General features: G+C 46.4%; 1 protein-coding gene across 1 annotated transcript; it reads left to right on the top strand.

Moving 5' to 3' along the window:
- The first annotated feature begins 615 nt into the window (after nt 1-615).
- On the top strand, nt 616-7,125 carry LOC138779824 (UMP-CMP kinase 2, mitochondrial-like). The gene is made up of 6 exons (XM_069956640.1): nt 616-669; nt 757-1,441; nt 3,168-3,279; nt 3,696-3,897; nt 4,426-4,659; nt 6,934-7,125. Exons 2-6 carry the CDS (start codon nt 779-781, stop codon nt 7,052-7,054), a joined length of 1,332 nt encoding a protein of 443 aa, XP_069812741.1. The 5' UTR covers nt 616-669; nt 757-778; the 3' UTR covers nt 7,055-7,125.
- Nucleotides 7,126-23,291: the final 16,166 nt, after the last annotated feature.

Consider the following 23,291-nt stretch of genomic DNA (forward strand, 5'->3'; position numbering starts at 1 on the left):
CATTCCTGGCTTTGGCTTCAAATCTTTGGTAGATAATCCTTCTGTGTAAATAGACCCTTAACCTGAAATCGTTCACCATATTACACAGAACGATAATCGTTAGATACGACCGTTACTATGATTATTATTGCGGTCGTTACTATGATCGTTTATTCCATCTGATCCCAGCAAAACAATAAACAATGTGCAATTACACTGAACGATTAGTGAACGAATGTGGAATTACAGGGAACGATTAACGATAATTTTAGGTTCAGATCTAAATCAACAATCAACGACATACTAACGATTTTTCGATCGTTGCCTGAACGATTATCGTTTAAATTTGAACGATATAACGATTGCTATCACGAGAATCGTCCCATGTAATAGGGCCCTTACAGGATGTATGAATAGCACCATAGAAATGAATGGGTTGCAAAGGATTCAGTATTTGCTGATCTGATGGAGCGCACTGACATGATTCCTTACATGCATATAGTGATATCATGACTCCATGTGCTATTCCAGTCCTGTTCTCTTTCGTTTCATTACTATCTTTTCAGATAAGCAGCTGCAAACAGAACAGGTCAGCCCGGAAAACGAAAGTCTGCTGGGTGACGTCAGCGCTCAGGAAACAGAAACTCAGCAAGGAAGAAAACACAGAAGGAAAAGCCAGGCTGGGAACGTGTGAGTTTCTCTTCTCCTTAGTGGTCGCTTTTGCTTTCCTTTCCCCCCCCCTCCAGTAATAACATGACGTCTCCGCTTATCTCCAAGTCTTTTATAACAGGCGATCCTGATGCCAGGGTGGAGGAAGCACCGACTTGGTCTGAAACTTTTATTCTACATAAGATCAGGACTCACAGACGGCATAAGGATGGGCGGTTCTTCCACCGACCTGAAGATGTTTGCGGTGGAGCCGAGTAGTTATTCCTCCAGTCCCTTCTATTTTAGACCCTACAGTAATGGACGCCAAGCTCCAGGTATGACCGCCGATGACTGGCCAATGCTGGCGCGAGGTGGGCAAGCCTTTTCAGTGTCTCTAACTAAGGGACAAAGGGTTAAAACTGCCAGACTACACAAAGCATTAGGGCAACAGCTATCCCATCAGCTGCCGGGCAGCGAGATCTTACGGCTGGTCACCTACAGTCCGGAGAACCTCCATGGCTCTCTACAGAAGGGCTTCTTCATCTTGCCCCCTCCTTCTTGCCCTGATGCCCAGAAGAGACTGTGTCAGGTCCTCAGGGACTACAGGCAGGAGGTTCAGCTGTGCAGCTATAGGACAGGAGAAGGACAGGAGACCTGGCAATGTCTGTGGGAGCTGAATGGAGAAGCGAAGGAGATGGCGAGATCCAGAGTACTAAGAGTGGAGGAAGAACCGCCGTCATCTCCATTCGTGGACAGTATTAGAGGTTCTGCCGTGTTCTACTCACTGGAGGATGCCGCTGATGTGCTGGGAGAGGTAGGAGGTCAGCTCTATACATGGGTATTGGGGATTATGGCTAACCTGAGTGTGTGTGTGTATATATATATATATATATATATATATATATATATATATATATATATAGTTATATAGAGTTATATATGGGTAATGGACACTACTTATCCCCTCCTGCAGAAACAAGGTGTCACACACCACAAGGAACAATTGGCTGACATGTAGTGCTATCTTTTGTCTGGAAAAAAAGAGGTTCTATATTATATAGTTATATGTTGCAAATGCTGCAGAACCTCATAATACACCTCAGCTGCTGCAGAACCTCATAATACACCTCAGCTGCTGCAGAACATTATAATACATCACAGCTGCTGCAGAACCTCATAATACACCTCAGCTACTGCAGAACCTCATAACACACCTCAGCTGCTGCAGAACCTCATAATACACCTCAGCTGCTGCAGAACATCATCATACACCTCAGCTACTGCAGAACCTCATAACACACCTCAGCTGCTGCAGAACCTCATAATACACCTCAGCTGCTGCAGAACCTCATAATACACCTCAGCTGCTGCAGAACCTCATAATACACCTCAGCTGCTGCAGAACCTCATAATACACCTCAGCTGCTGCAGAACCTCATACACCTCAGCTGCTGCAGAACATTATAATACACCTCAGCTGCTGCAGAACATTATAATACACCTCAGCTGCTGCTGCAGAACCTCATAATACACCTCAGCTGCTGCAGAACATTATAATACACCTCAGCTGCTGCAGAACCTCATAATACACCTCAGCTGCTGCTGCAGAACCTCATAATACACCTCAGCTGCTGCAGAACCTCATAATACACCTCAGCTACTGCAGAACCTCATAATACACCTCAGCTGCTGCAGAACATCATAATACACCTCAGCTGCTGCAGAACCTCATAATAGACCACAGCTGCTGCAGAACATCATAATACACCTCAGTTGCTGCAGAACATCATAATACACCTCAGCTGCTGCAGAACATTATAATACACCTCAGCTGCTGCAGAACCTCATAATACACCTCAGCTGCTGCAGAACATCATAATACACCTCAGCTGCTGCAGAACCTCATACACCTCAGCTGCTGCAGAACATCATAATACACCTCAGCTGCTGCAGAACATTATAATACACCTCAGCTGCTGCAGAACATCATAATACACCTCAGCTGCTGCAGAACATCATAATACACCTCAGCTTCTGCAGAACCTCATACACCTCAGCTGCTGCAGAACCTCATAATACACCTCAGCTGCTGCAGAACATCATAACACACCTCAGCTGCTGCAGAACCTCATAATAGACCACAGCTGCTGCAGAACATCATAATACACCTCAGCTGCTGCAGAACATCATAATACACCTCAGCTGCTGCAGAACCTCATAATACATTGCAGCTGCTGCAGAACATCATAATACATCGCAGCTGCTGCAGAACATCATAATACACACCTAAGCTGCTGCAGAACCTCATAATACACCTCAGCTGCTGCAGAACCTCATAATACACCTCAGCTGCTGCAGAACTTCATAATACACCTCAGCTGCTGCAGAACCTCATAATACACCTCAGCTGCTGCAGAACCTCATACTACAGCTCAGATGCAAGTGTTATGTTCTCTCTGTTTCCTGCGTAGCTATATTACTATCCCCGCCATCAGATTATGGAAGCTATACTCACCTATGGACACTTCTCTCTGCTGTAGTGCTCCGCAGTCATCCCTGAAGCTGAGAAGGTTTTGGCCTCCATGGAGCAGCACAGGATTGTGGAGAGAGGACGCTTTCCTATCATTGTTATTGAGGGACTTGATGCCACAGGTAAGAAAATGCAAGGACTCCTCCGCTGCACTTAGTTCTATAGCAGTTAGTTAAACCTTTTCAATTCATTGCCTGTAGGGGGAGCTCCCTGCATACTGATTGAAGCTTTTAAAGGGGAACTCTAACGAAATGTTTTTCTTTCACAACAACTGGAGTCAGAAAGTTCCAGAGATTTGTAATTTACTTCTATTTACAAATCTCCAAACTTCCAGTACTTATCAGCTGCTGTATGTCCTGCAGGAAGTGGTGTATTATTTCTCATCTGACACGGTGCTCTCTGCTGCCACCTCTGTCCATGTCAGGTACTGTCCAGAGCAGGAGCATATCCCTATAGACAACCTCCCCTGCTCTCCAGGAAAGAATACACCTTTAACCCTTTATATAAGTATAAACAGTTTATAATTTTTTTCTCATAGGAAAATCTACACTGACAGAGTCTCTTAAGAGTCACCTGGAAGCTGCATTGTTAAAGTCCCCCCCTGAGTCCATCGGCCAATGGAGAGCAATCTTTGATTCCGAGTCTACGCTGGTAAAGAGAGCGTACTACGCCGCGGGCAACTACATTGGCGCTGCGGAGATAGCACAAGCATCAAAAACATCTCCTGTTATTGTGGACAGGTTGGTGTAAAACAACATTACAATCTACAGAGATAAGTTTTAAGGGTTAAAGGGGTACTCCGGAGAAAATCTATTTGTTTACAAATCAACTGGTGTCAGAAAGGTATACAGATTTGTAATTTACGTCTGTTTAAAAATCTTCCAGTCAAGTCTTTGAGTACTTATGAGCTGCTGTATGTCCTGCAGGAAGTGGTGTATTCTTTCCCGTCTGACACAGTGCTCTCTGCTGCCACCTCTGTCCATGTCAGGAACTGTCCAGAGCAGGAGAGGTTTTCTATGGATTTGCTCTGGACAGTTCCTGATATTAACAGAGGTGGCAGCAGAGAACACTGTGTCAGACTGGAAAGAATATACCACTTCCTGCAGGACATACAGCAACTGATAAGTACTGGAAGACTTCAGATTTTTAAATAGAAGTTAATTACAATTTTGTATAACTTTCAAACATCAGTTGATTTGAAAACAATTTTATTTCTCCGGAGTGCCCCTTTAAGGCTTTGGTTAATATGTTGTCTCTGGTCTGTGTAGGTTCTGGCACAGTACAGCTGCCTACGCTATAGCCACAGAGATAGGAGGGGGTCTCCACAACCTACCAGAGCCTCACCATGATGTCTACCATTGGCCAGATGATCTTCTTAGGCCGGACCTTGTCATTCTGCTGACTGTCTGTGATGAGGAGAGAATCCGTCGTATCCAAAAACGTGGACTACAGGAGACGAAAGAAGAGAAGGAACTGAAAGTAAACAGCGTCTTCAGACAGAAGTAGGTGCAGGAATTACCCATGATATCACAGGATCTAATGGGAACTTGTCACCGGAATATTGAGTATCAATGTGCTGACTGAGTTATATAGCTCCTGGGGAAAACGTACATGTATTACCCTGAAAAAAATGCAGTAAAGTGTCAAAGAGGCGTGGCCAATTGAGTTCAGAGCTCTTACTGCTACTTCTACTACTAGGCTATGTTCACACTCTGTAAGAGACCGGCCATTCTGTGACCCCAGACGGATGATCTTTCCAGCCGCAGAGCTCTGATGTGGGCACATCAGCGCGCGCCCGCATCAGAGCTTCCCATCGCACACAGTGCCGGAGCCGCTCGCTTCACTGTGTGAACTGACAGATCCTTCTGCGGACGGAATTTACTGAATTCCGGCTGCAGAAAACTGACATGTCAGTTATTTGCGGGGCCGCACAGATCCCGGCCGGAGCGTATACGATGTGTATACGCTCCGGCCGTGATCCCATTGAAACCAAAGCATTGTTCCACCGCGCCAAAAGTACGGCCGTTGTTGCCATCAGCAACTTTTACGTAGTGTGAACATAGCCCTAAACAGCATTTTCAACAGGTTGTAGTCACAGACAGGTAAATGAATGGTAATATGTGTATCCTTCCCCCAGGACCTACTGTATGTAACACGCTCAGTACTTTGGTAATCAGTATCCAAGTGGCAGATTCCCTTTATAGTGTACCTGTCCATATTTTCAGATTTCAAAATCTAAATCAACAGTAGATGTGATATAAAGCAAGTTTGGAATTTACATTAATTCTTTTTTTGTTCTCATGCTTAATAACAAAGCTGTACATTGCTAATAGTATTGCTAAAGCATCTTATTTCCAAGTTGATCAACCTGTATAGCTGATTTCACAATAAGCCAAGCCTACAGGGAAGATAAAGTTGGACACATCTGTATATTAACCCCTTCAAGACAGAGCCCTTTGATGCACAAAAGTCCGGGTCAAATTAATGCAATGTTCCTCCCCGCCTTTTAAGAGTGATAGCGCTTTTATTTTTCCACCTACAGGGCTGGTTGGGGGGTTCATTTTTTGCGCCATGATCTCTAGTTTTTATTAATATCATATTGGTGTAAAAGAAAAATTTTGATCGCTTTTTATACATTTTTTTCTGATATATAATTTATTAAAATCAGCAATCCTGGTGCGTTTTTTTGTTTCCGTTTACGCCGTTCACCGTGCGGGAACAATAATGTTATCTTTTAATAGATCGGACGATTCCGCACGCTACGATATGTAAAATGTTTTTTTTTTTTTTTTTTTATATATTTTTATTTTTATAATGGGCAAGGGGGTATCTTAAACTTTTATTGATAGGGGGGTTTATAAGGGGTTTTTAATACTTATAAAAAACTTTTTTTTTTTAACTTTTAACTTTTTTTTTACACTTTTTATTACTGTAAAACATACAATCAATAGATTGCATATACTGCCATAGCATAGATCAGTGTTATCGGCGATTTATGTATAGAGCCTGCCTGAGAGCAGACTCTATACATGGATCGCCCATCCAGCAGGATGGAGGTAAGGAGCCTACCCCCACCTGTCGGCACAAACGGCTTCGGGGGTCCCGATCACTCAGTGACAGATTCCATAGATTGCGGCGTTTAAGGAGTTAATGACAGTCAGGGGTAGGATCGCAGCTGACTCTTATTACCTCCAGCCCCAGACACTGATGTGAGCGGGATCGCTCTCACTGCAGCGGTCCTGCACACATCAGTAACTCCATCAGTGCAGGAACGTATATATACATTTCTACTGCACGGGGTATGTGCAGTAGGAACGTATATGTACATGTTACTGACGGGAAGGGGTTAAACTGCTGTCACATTAACAATGCAGCCGTATCTGCAGGCAGCATGTTATAGAGCAGCGGGAGCTGAGCAGAATCTTATATATAAACTACCAATGTATTATTGGCCCACAATTATACACAGATTGTTGTCAGTCAATGAGTAGGACCGCCCACATGACTTTATAGCCCACAAAGAGCACACATTTACATGAATAAATTACTAGTTTTCCCACAAAACCATATATCAGTCTTCTCGGCTCTTCCTCCTCTATAACATCATGGTTGTAGATTGGACTCAATTTTTAAGGTGAAAGGTTCACTATAAAGGGCGGGGTCCGTACCAGCATTTATTAGTGAACTAATACGAATGGTAATAACTATGTTATCAAGTCTACAACGGCCACCCTGCAAACTGGCGCCATAACAGTGTTTCATTGCTGTTCTTCTAGAGTGGAAGAAGTCTACAAGAGAATGGAGAACCCGGGCTGTGTTATTATCGACGCCAGCCCCTCTAAGGAGACGGTTTTACAGGAAGCACTAAGAGTTATAAGGAAACATTGTGACATCTAATTGTGAATATCTAAAGTATATGGAAAATGTCTACTGACCCTACTCCTTTCCTTTAATATGTCTTTATTACTGAATTGGGATTAACATGTAAAAAAAAAAAAAAAAAAATTATATATATATATATATATATATATATATATATAGACAGTGGTACCTTGGTTTAGGAATAACTTGGAGTGAGAGCGTTTTGCAAGAAGAGCTCACAGTTTTTCAAAATTGTAACTTGGTTTAAGAGCATTACTTTGGTTTAAGAGCTCCCTGTGCTGGGTGGGGGGAGTGGGGGAGGGGCATATTCTGCATAGCGGGGTCTACAGCCCTGTACTCTGACCCATCATAGCAGATCCACTTCAGGCTGGGGCTTGCATCAGAGAACAGGACTGTGCAGGTAATCTCCTCATAGCTGTAACCCCTCTCTCCCCAGACAGAGAGTGCTGCATGTATGTGCTCCCATATGCTCTGCTTATTCCTTCATGCTCCTCTTCATTTGTGCTATAATGTGCCTGCACTTACACTCATCCATACACACTGCTGCTATAATGTGCCTGCACTTACACTCAGCTATACACACTGCTGCTATAATGTGCCTACACTTACACTCAGCTATACACATTCCTGCTATAATGTGCCTACACTTACACTCAGCTATACACACTGCTGCTATAATGTGCCTGCACTCACACTCAGCTATACACACTGCTGCTATAATGTGCCTGCACTCACACTCAGCCATTCACACTGCTGTATAGAAAAGTTTCTGTCTCAGTCCTCCTGCACAGCTCTGTGATTCTCACTTCCTGATTGGTCCATGCTGAATACACACCCCTCCCCCATTGCTGTCATGTGACCACACAGACCTCTGACAGCAGCCCTGCTTCTCTATTCTAGCCTGTTGTACTACGCTCCTGCATTATGGGGATCTGCAGCTCCATCCTGTATCTATAAACTGCTGCTGTGTCATCAGGTTTATGCCCTTACTATACATTATACGCCACATGCTGATTGCTATACTGTACAGTAACTTATATTACATATTCAGCTGTTTCTCATTGTTTGTTTCATCTGTTCTACATGTTATCCAGAATAAAAAAATATTATTTTTGGAGTGTGGAAACAATTGTCTGCATATCAGTGATTTCTTATGGGAAAATTTGCTTTGGTTTAAGAGTGATTTGGATTATAAATGCAGTCCCGGAACGAATTATGCTCGTAATCCAAGGCACCACTGTATACTGTTCTGTTATCAGACCGACATGTTTCTGGCAGTCTAGGGCTGCTGTGCAAACACTTCAACAGGGAAGAGCAACTGGCAGGGTAAGTTCCTGCAGGACATTTGTCCTGTTTCCACAGTTAAATCCACAATACAAAATCTATACCAAATAATGTGGATGTTTCGCTGTGTATTATGTTACTATTATAGAAAAAAAATTGACACATTCTCCAGATTAATAATCTGTACCACAGGTCTGTTTATTTGCAGATTGTGTTTATTTTTTTTTAATACAACACAAATAATGAGCCCTCTGCTGCCCTCCTGTGGATGTTTGTCATAACTACAGATTCTCAGTGTAGATTGTGGTTTCTTACTTTCATCTTCTCAAATTTGTGCCTTGCTTTACCTAGAAAGGAATAACAACTTTGTATGTCACTTTTAGAGGTGTTCACTTCTGCCCTTATTTCTCCCTCTTCAGGTTCTTGTGCTCCACAAACTGAGAACCTTGTATGTAGTAAAAGTAATGTTCTTATTTTATTATTATTTAAATTTTGTACTGGGCTCAGGAAAAACATTTTAGGAATGATAGATGATCATTTTTTTCACAATTTCACTAGATGGTTAGTATATGTTAACATAACCTGGAGTCCAGCAGCAGGGGGCAGACAGTATATACAGGAAGCAGGCTGGAGAAAAGTTGTAGAGAGAGTGTTCAAGCCTTTCCTCATAACTGGTGGTCATGGTCCTGCTGGGAAGACAGGTGTGTGTGTGTTTATACACACACACACACACACACACACACACACACAGGGTCCATAGTGCTGAGACATTTCTGTGCATTTTGCAGCACGTTGCACAAGTTCACAGCAAAACTGTACTGGTTTTATGTATGTTACGTTGCGGCTACAACCAAGCCAGATCTCTCTGCCATCCCGCAATTCCATCTTATTCCTACAAAGCTCTGTCCTTCTTTTACCCCTGCTTCTCCCACAGATCCCTCACCTCTCCCCTTATCCCTACAGATCCCCTGCCTTCACCCCTCCCCTTATCCCTACAGATCTCCTGCCCTCACCCCTCCCCTTATCCCTACAGATCTCCTGCCCTCACCCCTCCCATTATCCCTACAGATCTCCTGCCCTCACCCCTCCCCTTATCCCTACAGATCTCCTGCCCTCACCCCTCCCCTTATCCCTACAGATCTCCTGCCCTCACCCCTCCCCTTATCCCCACAGATCTCCTGCCCTCAATAACTGGCGTCTGTCAGCTATATCTCCTACCCGCCACCCGTCCTCCCCTTCCTCGGCTTGGCAGGGCTGAGCGTTCCTGTGTTCTCTATGGGGAGGGGCGGGGTAAACCTCAGTGAGAGCGCTCTTGCTGTGGCTTGTCCCTCTCTTATCTGTTGGTGGTTGTTCAGGACAGCCCCATACACACATACACAGATTGACTGCCAAATTCACTGCGACCCGCAGGTTTGGCTGACCAAAGTCTAAGGAACCTTTACACTTGGTGAAATACAGGTACCTGACCACTGCCCTCCCACCACGTGGCGATGATAGATGGTGTTGCCAGAGACCCTGGGCTGGCAAGAAGCCCTGTTGTAAATTCCATGGTGGAAGCCGGAAAGGAGTATATACGCCACCTAGAGAGGCCTAAGCCAGGTGAATCTCCTCTTGAATGACGGTGAGTGACGGTAGTTGGTTAAGCAGAGAGTATATGGCCTCCTGACAAATACTGTGCCTTCAGGTGAAGGATATTGCCGAGTACACGCCAGCCTTTGGTGAAAAAGGCCAGTGGGCTGCAGCAGCCTGTTACTCACCCAAAGAAGGGTAAGATGGTACCCTATCAAAGTCCATCAGAGTACTGGCATGACACCTGGGAGGATTACCATCATGGACGAGCAGCCTCTAAACCTCCTGTGGTGCCCAAGCCGGAACCCTCCTCTTCTCCTCCTGCATCCGCTGCTTCAACCTCCACAGATGTGCGCCCGCACCCCTGCTTTGACTTTGGGACTGTGGTGTCTATGGCTCCCTCTGCAGCGGCTGGCGCTTGAGTACTATGGTGACTGGTGCAGAGAGCCGTGTGGAAGATGCCCACGTCGTGGATCGCCAGATACTGTTACTGAGCTGCATCCTGTGTTTTGTTCCAGGTGAAGGATGCCTTAAAGTAACTAGGCCCTGTTGGCCCCTCGAGTTTTTGTGTGTCGTCACCTCAGTTACTCCCATAACATTTAAGGTCCTGCACCTGGCACTCTTGTGAGGATAGAGCGCACTTTATGGACTGCGGAGTATTGTATGGACTGTGTAAGTTATTAGAGCACTTTGTATGGACTGTCATGGCACTCGTTTCAGGGACTTTTATGGTCTGGCCTTGCCTTGTCCTCTATCCCCCTTAATCTCCACAGAGCTCCCCCCCACCACAGAGTCCTTCCCTTTTCCCATCCTCTTCCTCTTATCTTACCTCTATTTGTCCCTGCCACCTTCTGTATCATTACCTCTGCCCAACAGAGTCCTTTCCTCTTCCCCATCCCTTCTTTTCCACACAGAACCCCTTCCACTTTAAAGGACAACTCCCGCGGGACCCCCAAAAAAAAAAAAACACAGACACACACAGACACCATACTCACCATCTTTCCGGTGACGATCGCCACTCGATTCGCCCGCCGTCCGCTTCTCCATCGCCGCCGTCCGCCATCCAGCGATGTCTCCGACTTCCGGGTCCAGGGGATGGAAAAGGCTGCCAGTGCGCTTGCGCACCGGCAGCCTTTTCATTGGCTGGAGCGCATCACATGGCTTCCAGCAAGCTCAGCCAATCAGGGCTGAGCAAGCTGGAAGCCATGTGATGCGCTCCAGCCAATGAAAAGGCTGCCGGTGCGCAAGCGCACTGGCAGCCTTTTCCATCCCCATTCACTTTGCATGAAGACGCCGAGGAGGAAGAAGACCCGGACCGCCCCCCAGCTCTGACGTTGTCGTCACCAGATGCCGCCCGGGAGAAGAGGACCGTGACGATCGTAATAGGTAATGTATACATTCTTTAACTTCCGGGGTGGGGGGTCGGGGGTCCGAAAGTGGGGGAAGGGGGCCAGGCCGGGTATTTAACCACATTACAAAGTTATATAACTTTGTAATGTGTGTTAAATGAGCAAAAAAATATTTTTGTGGGAGTTGTCCTTTAAGTCTCCCTTTACTAATGCGGAACTTGAGCGAACAAATATGGAATTACAACGAACGATTAGCGGACGATAAACGATAATTTTAGGTTCAGATCTAAATCAACGACCAACGGCATACGAACGATTTTTTGATCATTGACTGCAATTACACCGAACGGTTATCATTGAAATTCGAATGATATAACGATTTTTCGCACGATAATCGTCCCGTCTAATAGGGCCCTTACTGTCCAGACTCTAGCTGTCGGGTGGCCAAAAAATTCTGCATGGCGGCCCTGCTCATGGTTCCCAAGCAATGGGCGCCTCCACTAATCTGACCCATCCTAAGGATAAACCATGAGTGTTCCATTCCCTCTACTGTCACAAAGCGTTCAGCGACGCCGTAAAGGAGACATTCACATTTACAATGTCATTAGAATATGAAAGTCCTAGCACTTTACTTGTATTAATAATCGATTTATGACCGTGTCTCCTACCTGGATATCATTTTCTATAAGTTGAGGAGTTAGCATATAAATGTCTCCTTTGTTGTAAGCATTAAATGCACTTTCATCTTTTTACATTAGAGGCTGTAAATGGAATGAAGAGGAGCGGGGGTCTCCCTCCATCTGCCCTCCAGCACATGGGCTGATTGTATGCAAATAGGCCAGCGTCTCGCCATTACCGCCCCATCAGCAGAACCTGCCTGCGCTCCTCCTATCCTATATAGCCTGTCATTTCTCCTGCCATTACATTCGTCTTACTCAGGGATAGAATACTCTTTTCAGCACAATAAATAAAGTTTGTCTTGATTTGTCTTCAATCGCCAGAAGATGCAGAGTTCCAGTCAGCAGTCGACATTGCACCGTGACCCATAATGTTAGATCAAGCGGTCGGCGGCCTCTGTGATTATCTGTCAGCGAAATGACAGGACGAGGTCAGGGCTCCGTCTACACCCGAGCAACTGCTTATTGACTGGAGACCAAGTGTAGCGGAAGAAGAGACTGGCGAAGATACCTCAAGGCCTTATCCGAAAAGTGCACCTGAGCCATAGTATAGATGTGATGGTGCAACGTGAGCGGGAGAAGGCACTGATCAGTGACTAGTAGGAGCGGGCACTTGGCACATCGTTCTCTTCTTGGGACACCAGGTCCCACTCCCTGTTCTTGCCGATACTATCACAGGTTTCTCACTCTTTATCCAAGCTGTCACTACTGAAGACATGATTGGTGCCTTTTAAAGCCCCTAGTTGAGGGGCTTTAGATCTCAATTGCCGGGACATTACAAAGTCTGCGTGGTCATGCATCCGGGCCCTTCACTGGATATATCACATGGCCCTTCTCTTCATCATTGTCCTTCTCCCTTCAGGGTGCATGCACACTATGGAATGGCGACGGATAACCCGGCATGCATTCTGCAGCTTGCACCTGCCGGTGGACTGAGGCGGGCGTGTCTCCGTCCGTGTCATAGACTCCATTCTATGCATGGGCGGATTCCGTCATCCGTCCAAAGACGGATCAGGCACATCAGATTTCATCATTCCCCATTCTTTGCTATATTTGACAATAGCATTTGGGTGCATGTGTATGGAGGATCAGGAAGAATGGCTGGTGAATAAGCTTTTAGCCTGACACCTATTGAGGATATGTTAACACTGCGTATGATTCCGTCCATTGTTCGTACGCCGCCGTACATGTGCGGCTGAAACTACAGGCGTGGGAAAAATAGACATGCGGCCGGATGCGTACGAACCGCGAACATACGCCCATAGTACAGTTATGCTTCCCTAGCTTGTTTCGAAGCGATCTGAGACAGGTCATTTACTTGGAAATCTTCGCCGAGCCCAATAAACCACACAGAACCTTTTGGATCGTAAAATCAAGTTAAATTTGGCTGAAATAAGTACTCCGTACGGGACCGCATGGAAATCCACGGCCGTGAGTTTCAACATTTCTGTCCTCAAACAATGGTCTTGTTAATTTTTCACGGCCCCGTATACGTTTTGGCCGTAAGCTCATACGTAGTGTGCACTGTGCGGGCGTGTATCGTATACTTTCAAGCGAACACATCAACCTCAAAACTACGTGCGTATATTCGTGGTTCGCACTATGGCCGGACTCATACGCAGTGTGAACATAGCCTGAAGGTGTATGGTCAACTAACACTGGTTGTTTTTGGGACATCTGCTTTTGATCACAACAAACATGGCCGACATCAGCACCAGCCATCCAGGGCCATTCCGAGAATTGGGTACACACGTGTCCTGGATTTCTGGGTGAGTGCACCAGTCAATTGTGTGTATGCCTTTAAGACGCACATGCAACTGACTGAATGCAGGCGGGCAGGACTTCTGGCACTGGCAGCGTCTCTAACACATGAGGCCTGTGCTGGAAGTTGACGGAGATCGCGCACTGGGAGACCTGGAGCAGCGGGGGAGTGAATTGTTAGGTGAGTCGTTTTTTAATCTGCTTTGTACATAAGGGCCATGTATAAGGGAGACTAAAAAAGGGGCATCTATAGGGTAGACTAAACAGAGGGGGCTTCTCTAAGGGACACTAAAAAGAGGGGGGCCATCTATAAGGGAGACTAAAGAGAGACGGCCATCCATAAGGGGGATTAAAGAGGGAGGGCTATCTATAAGGGGGAATAAAGAGGGAGGGCGATCTAAAAGGGAGACTACAGAGGGAGGGCGATCTAAAAGGGAGACTACAGAGGGAGGGCCATCCATAAGGGAGACTAAAAAGGGAGGGCCATCTATAAGGGAGACTAAAGAAGGAGGGCATTCTATAAGGGAGACTAAAGAGGGAGGGCCATCCATAAGGGGGATTAAAGAGGGAGGGCTATCTATAAGGGAGATTGAAGAGGGAGGGCCATCTATAAGGGGAATAAACAGAGGGAGGGCCATCTATAAGGGAGACTTAAGAGGGAGGGCATTCTGAAAGGGGCAATAATCAGAGGGGGCCATCTATAAGGAGGAATAATCAGAGGGGGGGCATCTATGAGGGAGACTGAAGAGGGAGGGTCATCTATAAGGGAGACTAAAGAGGGAGGGCATTCTGTAAGGGTTAATAATCAGAGGGGCCATCTATAAGTGAGACTAAAGAGGCAGGGCCATCTATAAGGGGGAATAATCAGAGGGGGGCCATCTATAAGGGAGACTAAACAGAGGGGATATCTATGAGGGAGACCAATTTAGGGAGGGCCATCTATAAGGGAGACTAACAGAGGAGGGGACATCTATAAGGGGCACTACACAAAAAGGGGGGCAATTTATATGGTGGCTACACAAAAGGGGAGCCATCTAAAAGGGGACCTGCTGTTTTACTGTCTCCACATGATTTGCTACACAAAGGGGCCCTCTAAGGTTCTATTGTCAAAAGGCCCATAAAAACCTGGAGCCATTCCTTACCACAAATATCAAATTCTTGGAATATATCACAAATTTATCTGTTTATACGAATGTTCTGCATTTAAATATTTCTTGTTCAGTTGATGGACAGTCCTTTTTTTTAAGGTGCACAGACTGGGAATGACAGGTTTGCAATATGGAGATTGAACTGCTTGTTATAGGAGATGATATCATGATGCTTGTGAAAGTATTAAGCTGACCACTAGATGGCAACAAAGAGCTGCAGTTATCCCATAAGAAGCTAAATGCATTACATGTAATTAAATCCTTAGGAAAGTCTCAGCAAAATTGAAGTTAACAGTGACCAAAATGTCAGAATAGTCCGGTGCAGGATGCAGAGACGCGTCGGTGCTGCAGCACTGTCATTAAATCTGCTTTTTTGATGTAGAAAGACACTAATCTATTTATGTGAACCTGGATGTATATATTAGGGGATTGCACAAACAGCACTTCCAGATAGCGTACACTATTATCAGATGACATATTGGAGTGATTGGAGATTTGCTTCATTGACAGTAAAATTGCTCATGCAAAAATGTTTTAAAATGATGACCCAGATTTACTAAGACTTACGAGTCCTTGGAGTAAACCAAGAATAGACCAGGTGTATCAGCTGCTTAATAAACCTGTCACATTCTTACACTATCTAGTCCTAATTTGTAACTGTAAATTGTGTGAATCCTGCAACAGAAACATTTCTGATGAAGTGTTGTTACTTGCTTAAGAGGAATCTAACCTGCTGACAGCTCCCTATTTAGCATGGTTTGTTCCCCTTTAAAGGGGTACTCCGCTCAAACATAACCTTTGATATGTTGCTGCCCATGGTGACACTAACAATTCATTCCATACTTGTTATTATCTATTTAGTCTCCTTCCCCCAGTTCTGAGTTGCTGCTTTCTGCTGAAGACACACAAATCTGTGTGTGAGCTTTTCTCTCTGTCTTCACCTCCTCCCCCCTCCCTTCAGTCCCTGGCAGGCTGTATCTGCAACACTGTAGCTTCTTTGTAATGCTGGGAGATTAATCACAGTGAGTTCATCAGCAATTTGACCTCAGAATAACCCTCCCAGCATTACAAAGAAGCTACAATATTGCAGATACAGCCTGCCAGGGACTTGTTTACATCAGCCATGTCAGAAGGGAGGGGGGAGGACGGGGAGACAGCGAGAAAGGCTCACACACAGATTTTTGTGTCTTCAGCAGAAAGCAGCAGCTCAGAACTGGGGAAGGAGACTGAATAGATAATAAGTATGGAAAGAATTGTTAGACTTACCCTGGGCATAAAAGTTATGTTAAGTGGAATACCCCTTTAAGTTAAGTCCATTTAGGCTATGTTCTATGTAAAAATGTACAATGTAAAAATAAGAGCAAATAACAATCATTGTACATTTTAATGATCATGATTTGCAACAACGGACGTTATTTGGTCTTATTTTTACATTGTGGGAAACCCGCCTTACAGCGCTCTGACTTCTTTTGTAGGACGGGATGGGTAAGTATTAGAGATGTGAGAACCTGGAGCAGCTGGAGTCCATCCGAACCCGATCGTTCGGCATGTGATTAGCGGTGGCTGCTGAAGTTGGATAAAGCCCTAAGGCTATGTGGAAACCATGGATATAGTCATTGGCTGTATCCATGTTCTCCAGACAACCTTAGAGCTTTATCCAAGTTCAGCAGCCCCAGCTAATCAAATGCCGAACGTTTGGGTTCGGATGGACTCGAACCCGAACCTGGTTCGCTCATCTCTAATAAGTATCTAATATTGTAGATGTAGGTGTATAGAGACACATCTGAACCCTGGATGGCTGAGCTGTGATGTAATCTGCAATTCCCATAGCCATAAAGTTTTCAATAAACTTTATTAAAAATCCAAACGCAGACATCAAAATCCATGTTCGGGTCTGGGAACCGGAACACATGAATTCGGGCACAGACCCAGACTTTACAGTCCAGGTCCTCTAAGCATTAGCTGTTACCCTGCTGGCTGAGCTGGTCCTCTACTGACCAGAACACCATACTAGTCATATGCTCTTCGGTGGGAATACCTTTTTAAAACAATACTGTATTCACCAACCCCCCCCCCCCCAACCACTGGTACCGTCCATTTTATGACAGTAAGTCCTTCCTAGTTTTAAAATGTGCCTGTATCCTTGGTTAGGGTAAAAAATATCTTATACGGTATAAACCCACACACCGTATACGCAACGTATTTACTGCTGCGATACGCAGCAAATACGCTACAAATACGCAGCAGATTAGATCTAAATAACTGAACACAGCATCAAATCTGCACCACCAAATCTGCTGCGTATCTGCTGCGTATCTGCTGTGTATACGCTGTGTGTGTTTGTACCCTTAATCTGCAGCAGCTGAGTCAATGAGGCACGGCCTAGAGCCTCTGGTCCCTCAGCTGCTACAGATTTTTCCCTTCACATTTTACGTCCCCTTGGGGGACTTTCACATGCAACACTTACAGTAGATGATACACACTGATTATTGCTATGCCATAGGCCTAGCATTCATCAGTGTTATAGGCGCTCTACTGATTGAGTCTGCCTGTGGCAGACTCAATGAGCAGAAAGCCGATCGGACCGCACGGAGGAAGGTAAGAGACCTCTAGCGTTCCGGTAAAATGATCGGGACCTCCGCAGTCAAACTGCGAGGGTCCCAATCGGTAAGTGACAGGGGACTGCCCCTGTCACTTACACTTAAACAATTGCGAAATTTAAGGGGTTAATGACAGGTGAGGGCCGGGCTGCTCACTGCAGCTGGCCCCCACCTCCTATGCAGCGTGCTCCGTGCAATTAGGGAGAAAGCTGAGGGCAAGTAGACGTTTAGAGGCGTTTAGACGATATGATATATCGTACGGAAAATTCGTTTTGCGATCGCTTAAGCCTATCTCGCACATAGGAAAAATCGGTGAACGACTGTTTACACGGAACAATATGCGATTTTTTTGCGAACGACGAACGACAATTTTAGAACATGTTGTAAGATCAAAATGAACGATTTCTCGTCCGTCGTTTGATCGTTCGCAGCGTTTACACGTACGATTATCGTTAGAATTCAATCGTTATCGTGTGAATTCGCACGATAATCGTTCCGTGTAAACGCAGCATTAAAGGGTACTCTGGAGGAGAAAAATTCTTTTAAATCAACCAGTTATATAGATGTGTAGTTTACTTCTATTTAAAAAAATCTCAATCATTCCAGTACTTATCAGCTGCTGTATGTCATACAAGAAATTATTGTAAAGAAAAGGGAACCTCTAGTGTCCCCAGTGATTAGTACGTATTGTTAGCAGTTTTAACATGTATGTATTGTTAAGAATAGAACAAAGCCACTTCCTCAACCTTTTACTTCGTTCATGTGTTCAGAAACCTTTATTACGTACAAAAAGTGATCCTCAAGTCTTCTCCACCTTTGGGAACTCACCTCTGCAGTATAAGTTAGGTGGATAGTGTAGACCTGGTGCAGGGGCGGAACTACCGCCGTAGCAGCCGTAGCGGCTGCTACGGGGCCCCTAACATCAGGGGGCCCGTGGCCTTGGCCCCCCGAAGATGACCGCTTGCAACACCCGGCGGCCGAGCGGGCCTCCCGGGTGTTCAGTGTTCTGACTGACAGCGCGAGAAGCCATAGGCTTCCCGCCCTGTCAATCATTCTTGTGACCGCAAGCAAGCATTCTGCTTGCGATCACAAGAGTGTCCCACCCAATGAGCAGCTCTTTGGTGAAGTCCTGGCAGCGTCATCGCTGAGCACTCAGTGTGCGCCGCCGCGGCTGGGACTTCCAGTACTAAGAACACAAACCGGAAGTCCCAGCCGCCACGGCGCACACTGAGCGCTCAGCGATGACGCTGCCGGGACTTCACCAGAGGGCTGCTCATCGGGCGGAGGCAGAGAGAAGAGGAGACCGGCGACCGACGGGGGAGCGTAGGGTTAGGTGAGTTATGTGTTTGTTTTTTTTAATCAGAGGGGCAACACTGCGGGCTATGTGGGGAAGGGGATGCACAATGCTGGGGGCTATGTGGGGGCTGGGGATGCACAATACTGGGGGCTATGTGGGGAAGGGGATGCACAATACTGGGGTCTATGTGGGGAAGGGGATGCACAATACTGGGGGCTATGTGGGGAAGGGGATGCACAATACTGGGGGCTATGTGGGGAAGGGGATGCACAATACTGGGGGCTATGTGGGGAAGGGGATGCACAATACTGGGGGCTATGTGGGGAAGGGGATGCACAATACTGGGGGCTAAGGATGGACAACACTGGGGGCTATATGGGGGGATGCACAATACTGGGGGCTATATGGGGGATGCACAATACTGGGGGCTATATGGGGGGATGCACAATACTGGGGGCTATGTGGGGAAGGGGATGCACAATACTGTGGGCTATGTGGGGAAGGGGATGCACAATACTGGGGGCTATGTGGGGAAGGGGATGCACAATAATGGGGGCTATGTGGGGAAGGGGATGCACAATACTGGGGGCTATGTGGGGAAGGGGATGCACAATACTGGGGGCTATGTGGGGAAGGGGATGCACAATACTGGGGGCTATGTGGGGAAGGGGATGCACAATACTGGGGGCTATGTGGGGAAGGGGATGCACAATACTGGGGGCTATGTGGGGAAGGGGATGCACAATACTGGGGGCTATGTGGGGAAGGGGATGCACAATACTGGGGGCTATGTGGGGGAGGGGATGCACAACACTGCGGGCTATGTGGGGAAGGGGATGCACAATACTGGGGGCTATGTGGGGAAGGGGATGCACAATACTGGGGGCTATGTGGGGAAGGGGATGCACAATACTGGGGGCTAAGGATAGACAACACTGGGGGCTAAGGATGGACAACACTGGGGGCTACATGGGGGATGCACAATACTGGGGGCTATATGGGGGATGCACAATACTGGGGGCTATATGGGGGGATGCACAATACTGGGGGCTATATGGGGGATGCACAATACTGGGGGGCTATATGGGGGGGATGCACAATACTGGGGGCTATATGGGGGATGGGAATGCACAACACTGGGGGCTACCTATATGGGGGATGGACAACACTGGGGGCTACCTATATGCGGGACGGGGATGGACAACACTGGGGGCTACCTATATGCGGGACGGGGATGGACAACACTGGGGGCTACTTTTATGGGGAATGTGGGCCATCTAAAAGGGGAACTACACAGAGGGGCCATTTATGAAGGGGACTAGGGGGCATCTATAAGGGGAACTACACTGGGGGGGTTGACACAGAGGGGTCATCTAAGAGGACTACTCAGAGGGGACCATATACTGTAGGGCAGGGATAGGGAACCTTGGCTCTCCAGCTATTGCAAAACTACAGCTTTATTTTTGACTGTCCATACATGATGGGAGTTGTAGTTTTGCAGAAGCTGGAGAGCAGAGATTCCCTACCTCTGATATAGGTGATGCACAGAGGGTGTCATCTACTATAAATGGATTACACAGAGGGGGATCTCTACTATAGTAGATGCACATGGGGCCATCTATATGGAGGACTGAACAAGGGGCAATCTATAAGCTGTCTACACAGAGCCTAATTTGTCTGTCTGGCAGATTCTGTGGATTCGTGGCTCGGAGTTCTTATAATGGCCCAGGACAGATGGAGAAGAAAATGAAAAGGAAACAACTCTAATGAGAGAAGGCGTCCCCTGTGAGTCACTTAATATAACTGCAGTGTAATTTATATGGTGTATAGAACCTGTGTAGAGCTGGGTGTGTTGATGGCCTAGTGGTTGGTCGAGGAGGGGGGGGCCCCAATCAAAAGTTTGCTGTGGGGCCCAGCCATTTCTAGTTACGCCCCTGACCTGGTGTATTATGATCTGTGCTCTTAGTGTATTCCTGATTCCTGCCTGCATGCTGTCCAGTCATATCCAGAACCAGAGAGTGTTCTCCAGGGGGCCTGTCCCTCTGTCCCTCATGCTGACCTGTTGTACTTATGATGTCCTGCTCCAGTGTTCCTGAGTGCTAAGCTATGGCCTCTTAAACCAAAAGTGATGTGACTACCGCCTGAGGGAACTCACCTGTCCACGCTGAGGAGGTCATGTAAGAAAGCTGAAGAAGTTCTAGCATAGAACAGAAGACTGCTGAAGGGGTTGGACACCATCACGTGTCTCGACGTCAGTGGGATACAGGGGCTGGCTGGCAGATTTTAGCCTGGGGGGCAAGCACACGGCACTGGCCCTTGAGTGGCAGGCTAGCGGCCCATCCTTCAAGGACCACTCTGGCCCTTACCTGGTATTACCCTCCCCAAATAAGTGCGCGAAAGGAAGATACCACATGCGCCACAGAATTATAGTATTGTAGCCAGTGTTCCCAGCCACGAAAAGCCCTTGTAATTGTCTCCCCTCCGGATGAAATGTCTCAAGCCCCTGAGTACTTCTTTAAACTTAGTGGTCTCTCACATGCTATATAGTATGTAATGAGAGCTATCCCAGGATATATATCTATTGGATTAAAGGGAACCGAGCTCAGGTGCACAGCATAGTACTTTAGGGTGCCTTTACACAGAGAGATTTATCTGACAGATGTTTGAAGCCGAAGCCAGGAACAGACTATAAGCAGAGAACAGGTAATAAAGGAAAAACTGAGATTTCTCCTCTTTTCAACTCCATTCCTGGCTTTGGCTTAAAAAATCTGTCAGATAAATCTGTGTGTGCACCCGGGTTAAGGTACCATGCTGTGTACCCGGTGACCCTGTTATCAGTGCTGTAATCATTTACATTGCCCTTCTGGTTCTCTTATCATGTTACAACCATCAGCCCTGAATCACTACAGCACCAGCTGTTATCAGAGGAGGTACTACAACTTCCAGCATATCCTGAGGGCTGCAGACTGTCAGTAAATGCTGGAAGTTGTAGTGTTTGCAGCTGTTGTACTTGGAGGATTCTTGGTGTATTGTATACTGGAGGCTTTGTGAGAGATCAGAATACATAGTTCTGTGGGGGCTCAGTATGTGGATGAGACCCCAGAACAGAACTGATACCGTTATATACCGTTACTGACCAAATCAAATACACCAGTATATAAGAAACATATATTATCACTGTGACCACAACCAGGCCCGCTTCTGCCATGAGGCGGAATGAGCCTTCCGCCTCAGGCGGCAGATTTTGCGGTCTGGCAGGGGGCGGCATTATGTCCCCCCACTGTCATTGACCCTCAGGCTGTGGTGAGTGCCCGTGGTCGGTGGGGAGGCGCTGGGGCGATCGGGTCGCGCGGGGCTGTTGCGGTTTAATGCGGTGCGGGTGGCGCCTCAAACCGCAATCCCCCCCCCCCCCCCTGCCGCGTGGGACAGGTGACAAGTTGGCTGGCTGTCTTGGAGGGGGGGCGATGCCGGCCGTCACTGAAGGGGCGGCCGCTTGAGGTTTGCCTCAGGCGGCAGAGACCCCAGAATCTGCCCTGACCACAACCATTACCACCCTATACTAACTAATACCACCAAACCATAACTGAGATCCAGTATACCCAGACCAATAATACCAGTATAAAAGAAACAAATATCACAACCCCTTCACCGCCGCCATTACTAACTAACATCCACTGTACAAATACCAGGATCATCCCCATAGAAGGTTCTCATTATTAAAATGTGTCAGCTGGTTGTGATCTCATGTGTAATCGAAGATACATAATGAGCTGCTAGATAGCCACCTCCTACTATCTATCTCCTATCTATCTATCTATCTATCTATCTATCTATCTATCTATCTATCTATCTATCTATCTCCTATCTATCTATTTATCTATCTATCTATCTCCTATCTATCTATCTATCTATCTATCTATCTATCTATCTATCTCCTATCTATCTATCTATCTATCTATCTATCTATCTATCTATCTATCTATCTCCTATCTATCTCAGGTATAAGAACACAGACAATAGAGCACACTTGTCAAACTCCGTCCCTCCAGTTGTTACAAAACTACAAATCCCATCATGACTGGACAGATAAAGCATGATGGGAATTGTAGTTTTGCAACACCTGGAGGGACGGAGTTTGACACCCCTGATAAGTTATAAGACCTTATAAGTGATTATAGTGCAGTTACATTCAGTGACTCACAGTAGGCGTCTTCTCTGCATGAAGAGACATCCACTTTTCTTTTTCTTCTCCATCTGGCTCCGGCCATCATGAAGGCTTCTCTGGCCATGATTCATCTCCACGGGGTCTGCCAGACAGACATTTTAGGCTTCTTGCTCCAGCAACATCCTCATTTATACATCACTCCATATAGAATAGCCCCCCGCTGCACATCCCCCCATATAGAATAGACCCCCTGCTGTACATCCTTCCATATAGAATAGCCCCCCCTGCACATCTCTCCATATAGAATAGCCCCCCTGTGCATTCTCCCTTATAGAATAGCCCCCCCTGTGCATCCCCCCCTCATAGAATAGCCCCCTGTTCATTCTCCCTTATAGAATAGCC

This window comes from Dendropsophus ebraccatus, unplaced genomic scaffold (assembly GCF_027789765.1).
Source record: "Dendropsophus ebraccatus isolate aDenEbr1 unplaced genomic scaffold, aDenEbr1.pat pat_scaffold_774_ctg1, whole genome shotgun sequence".
In the NCBI taxonomy this organism is placed as follows: Eukaryota; Metazoa; Chordata; class Amphibia; order Anura; family Hylidae; genus Dendropsophus; species Dendropsophus ebraccatus.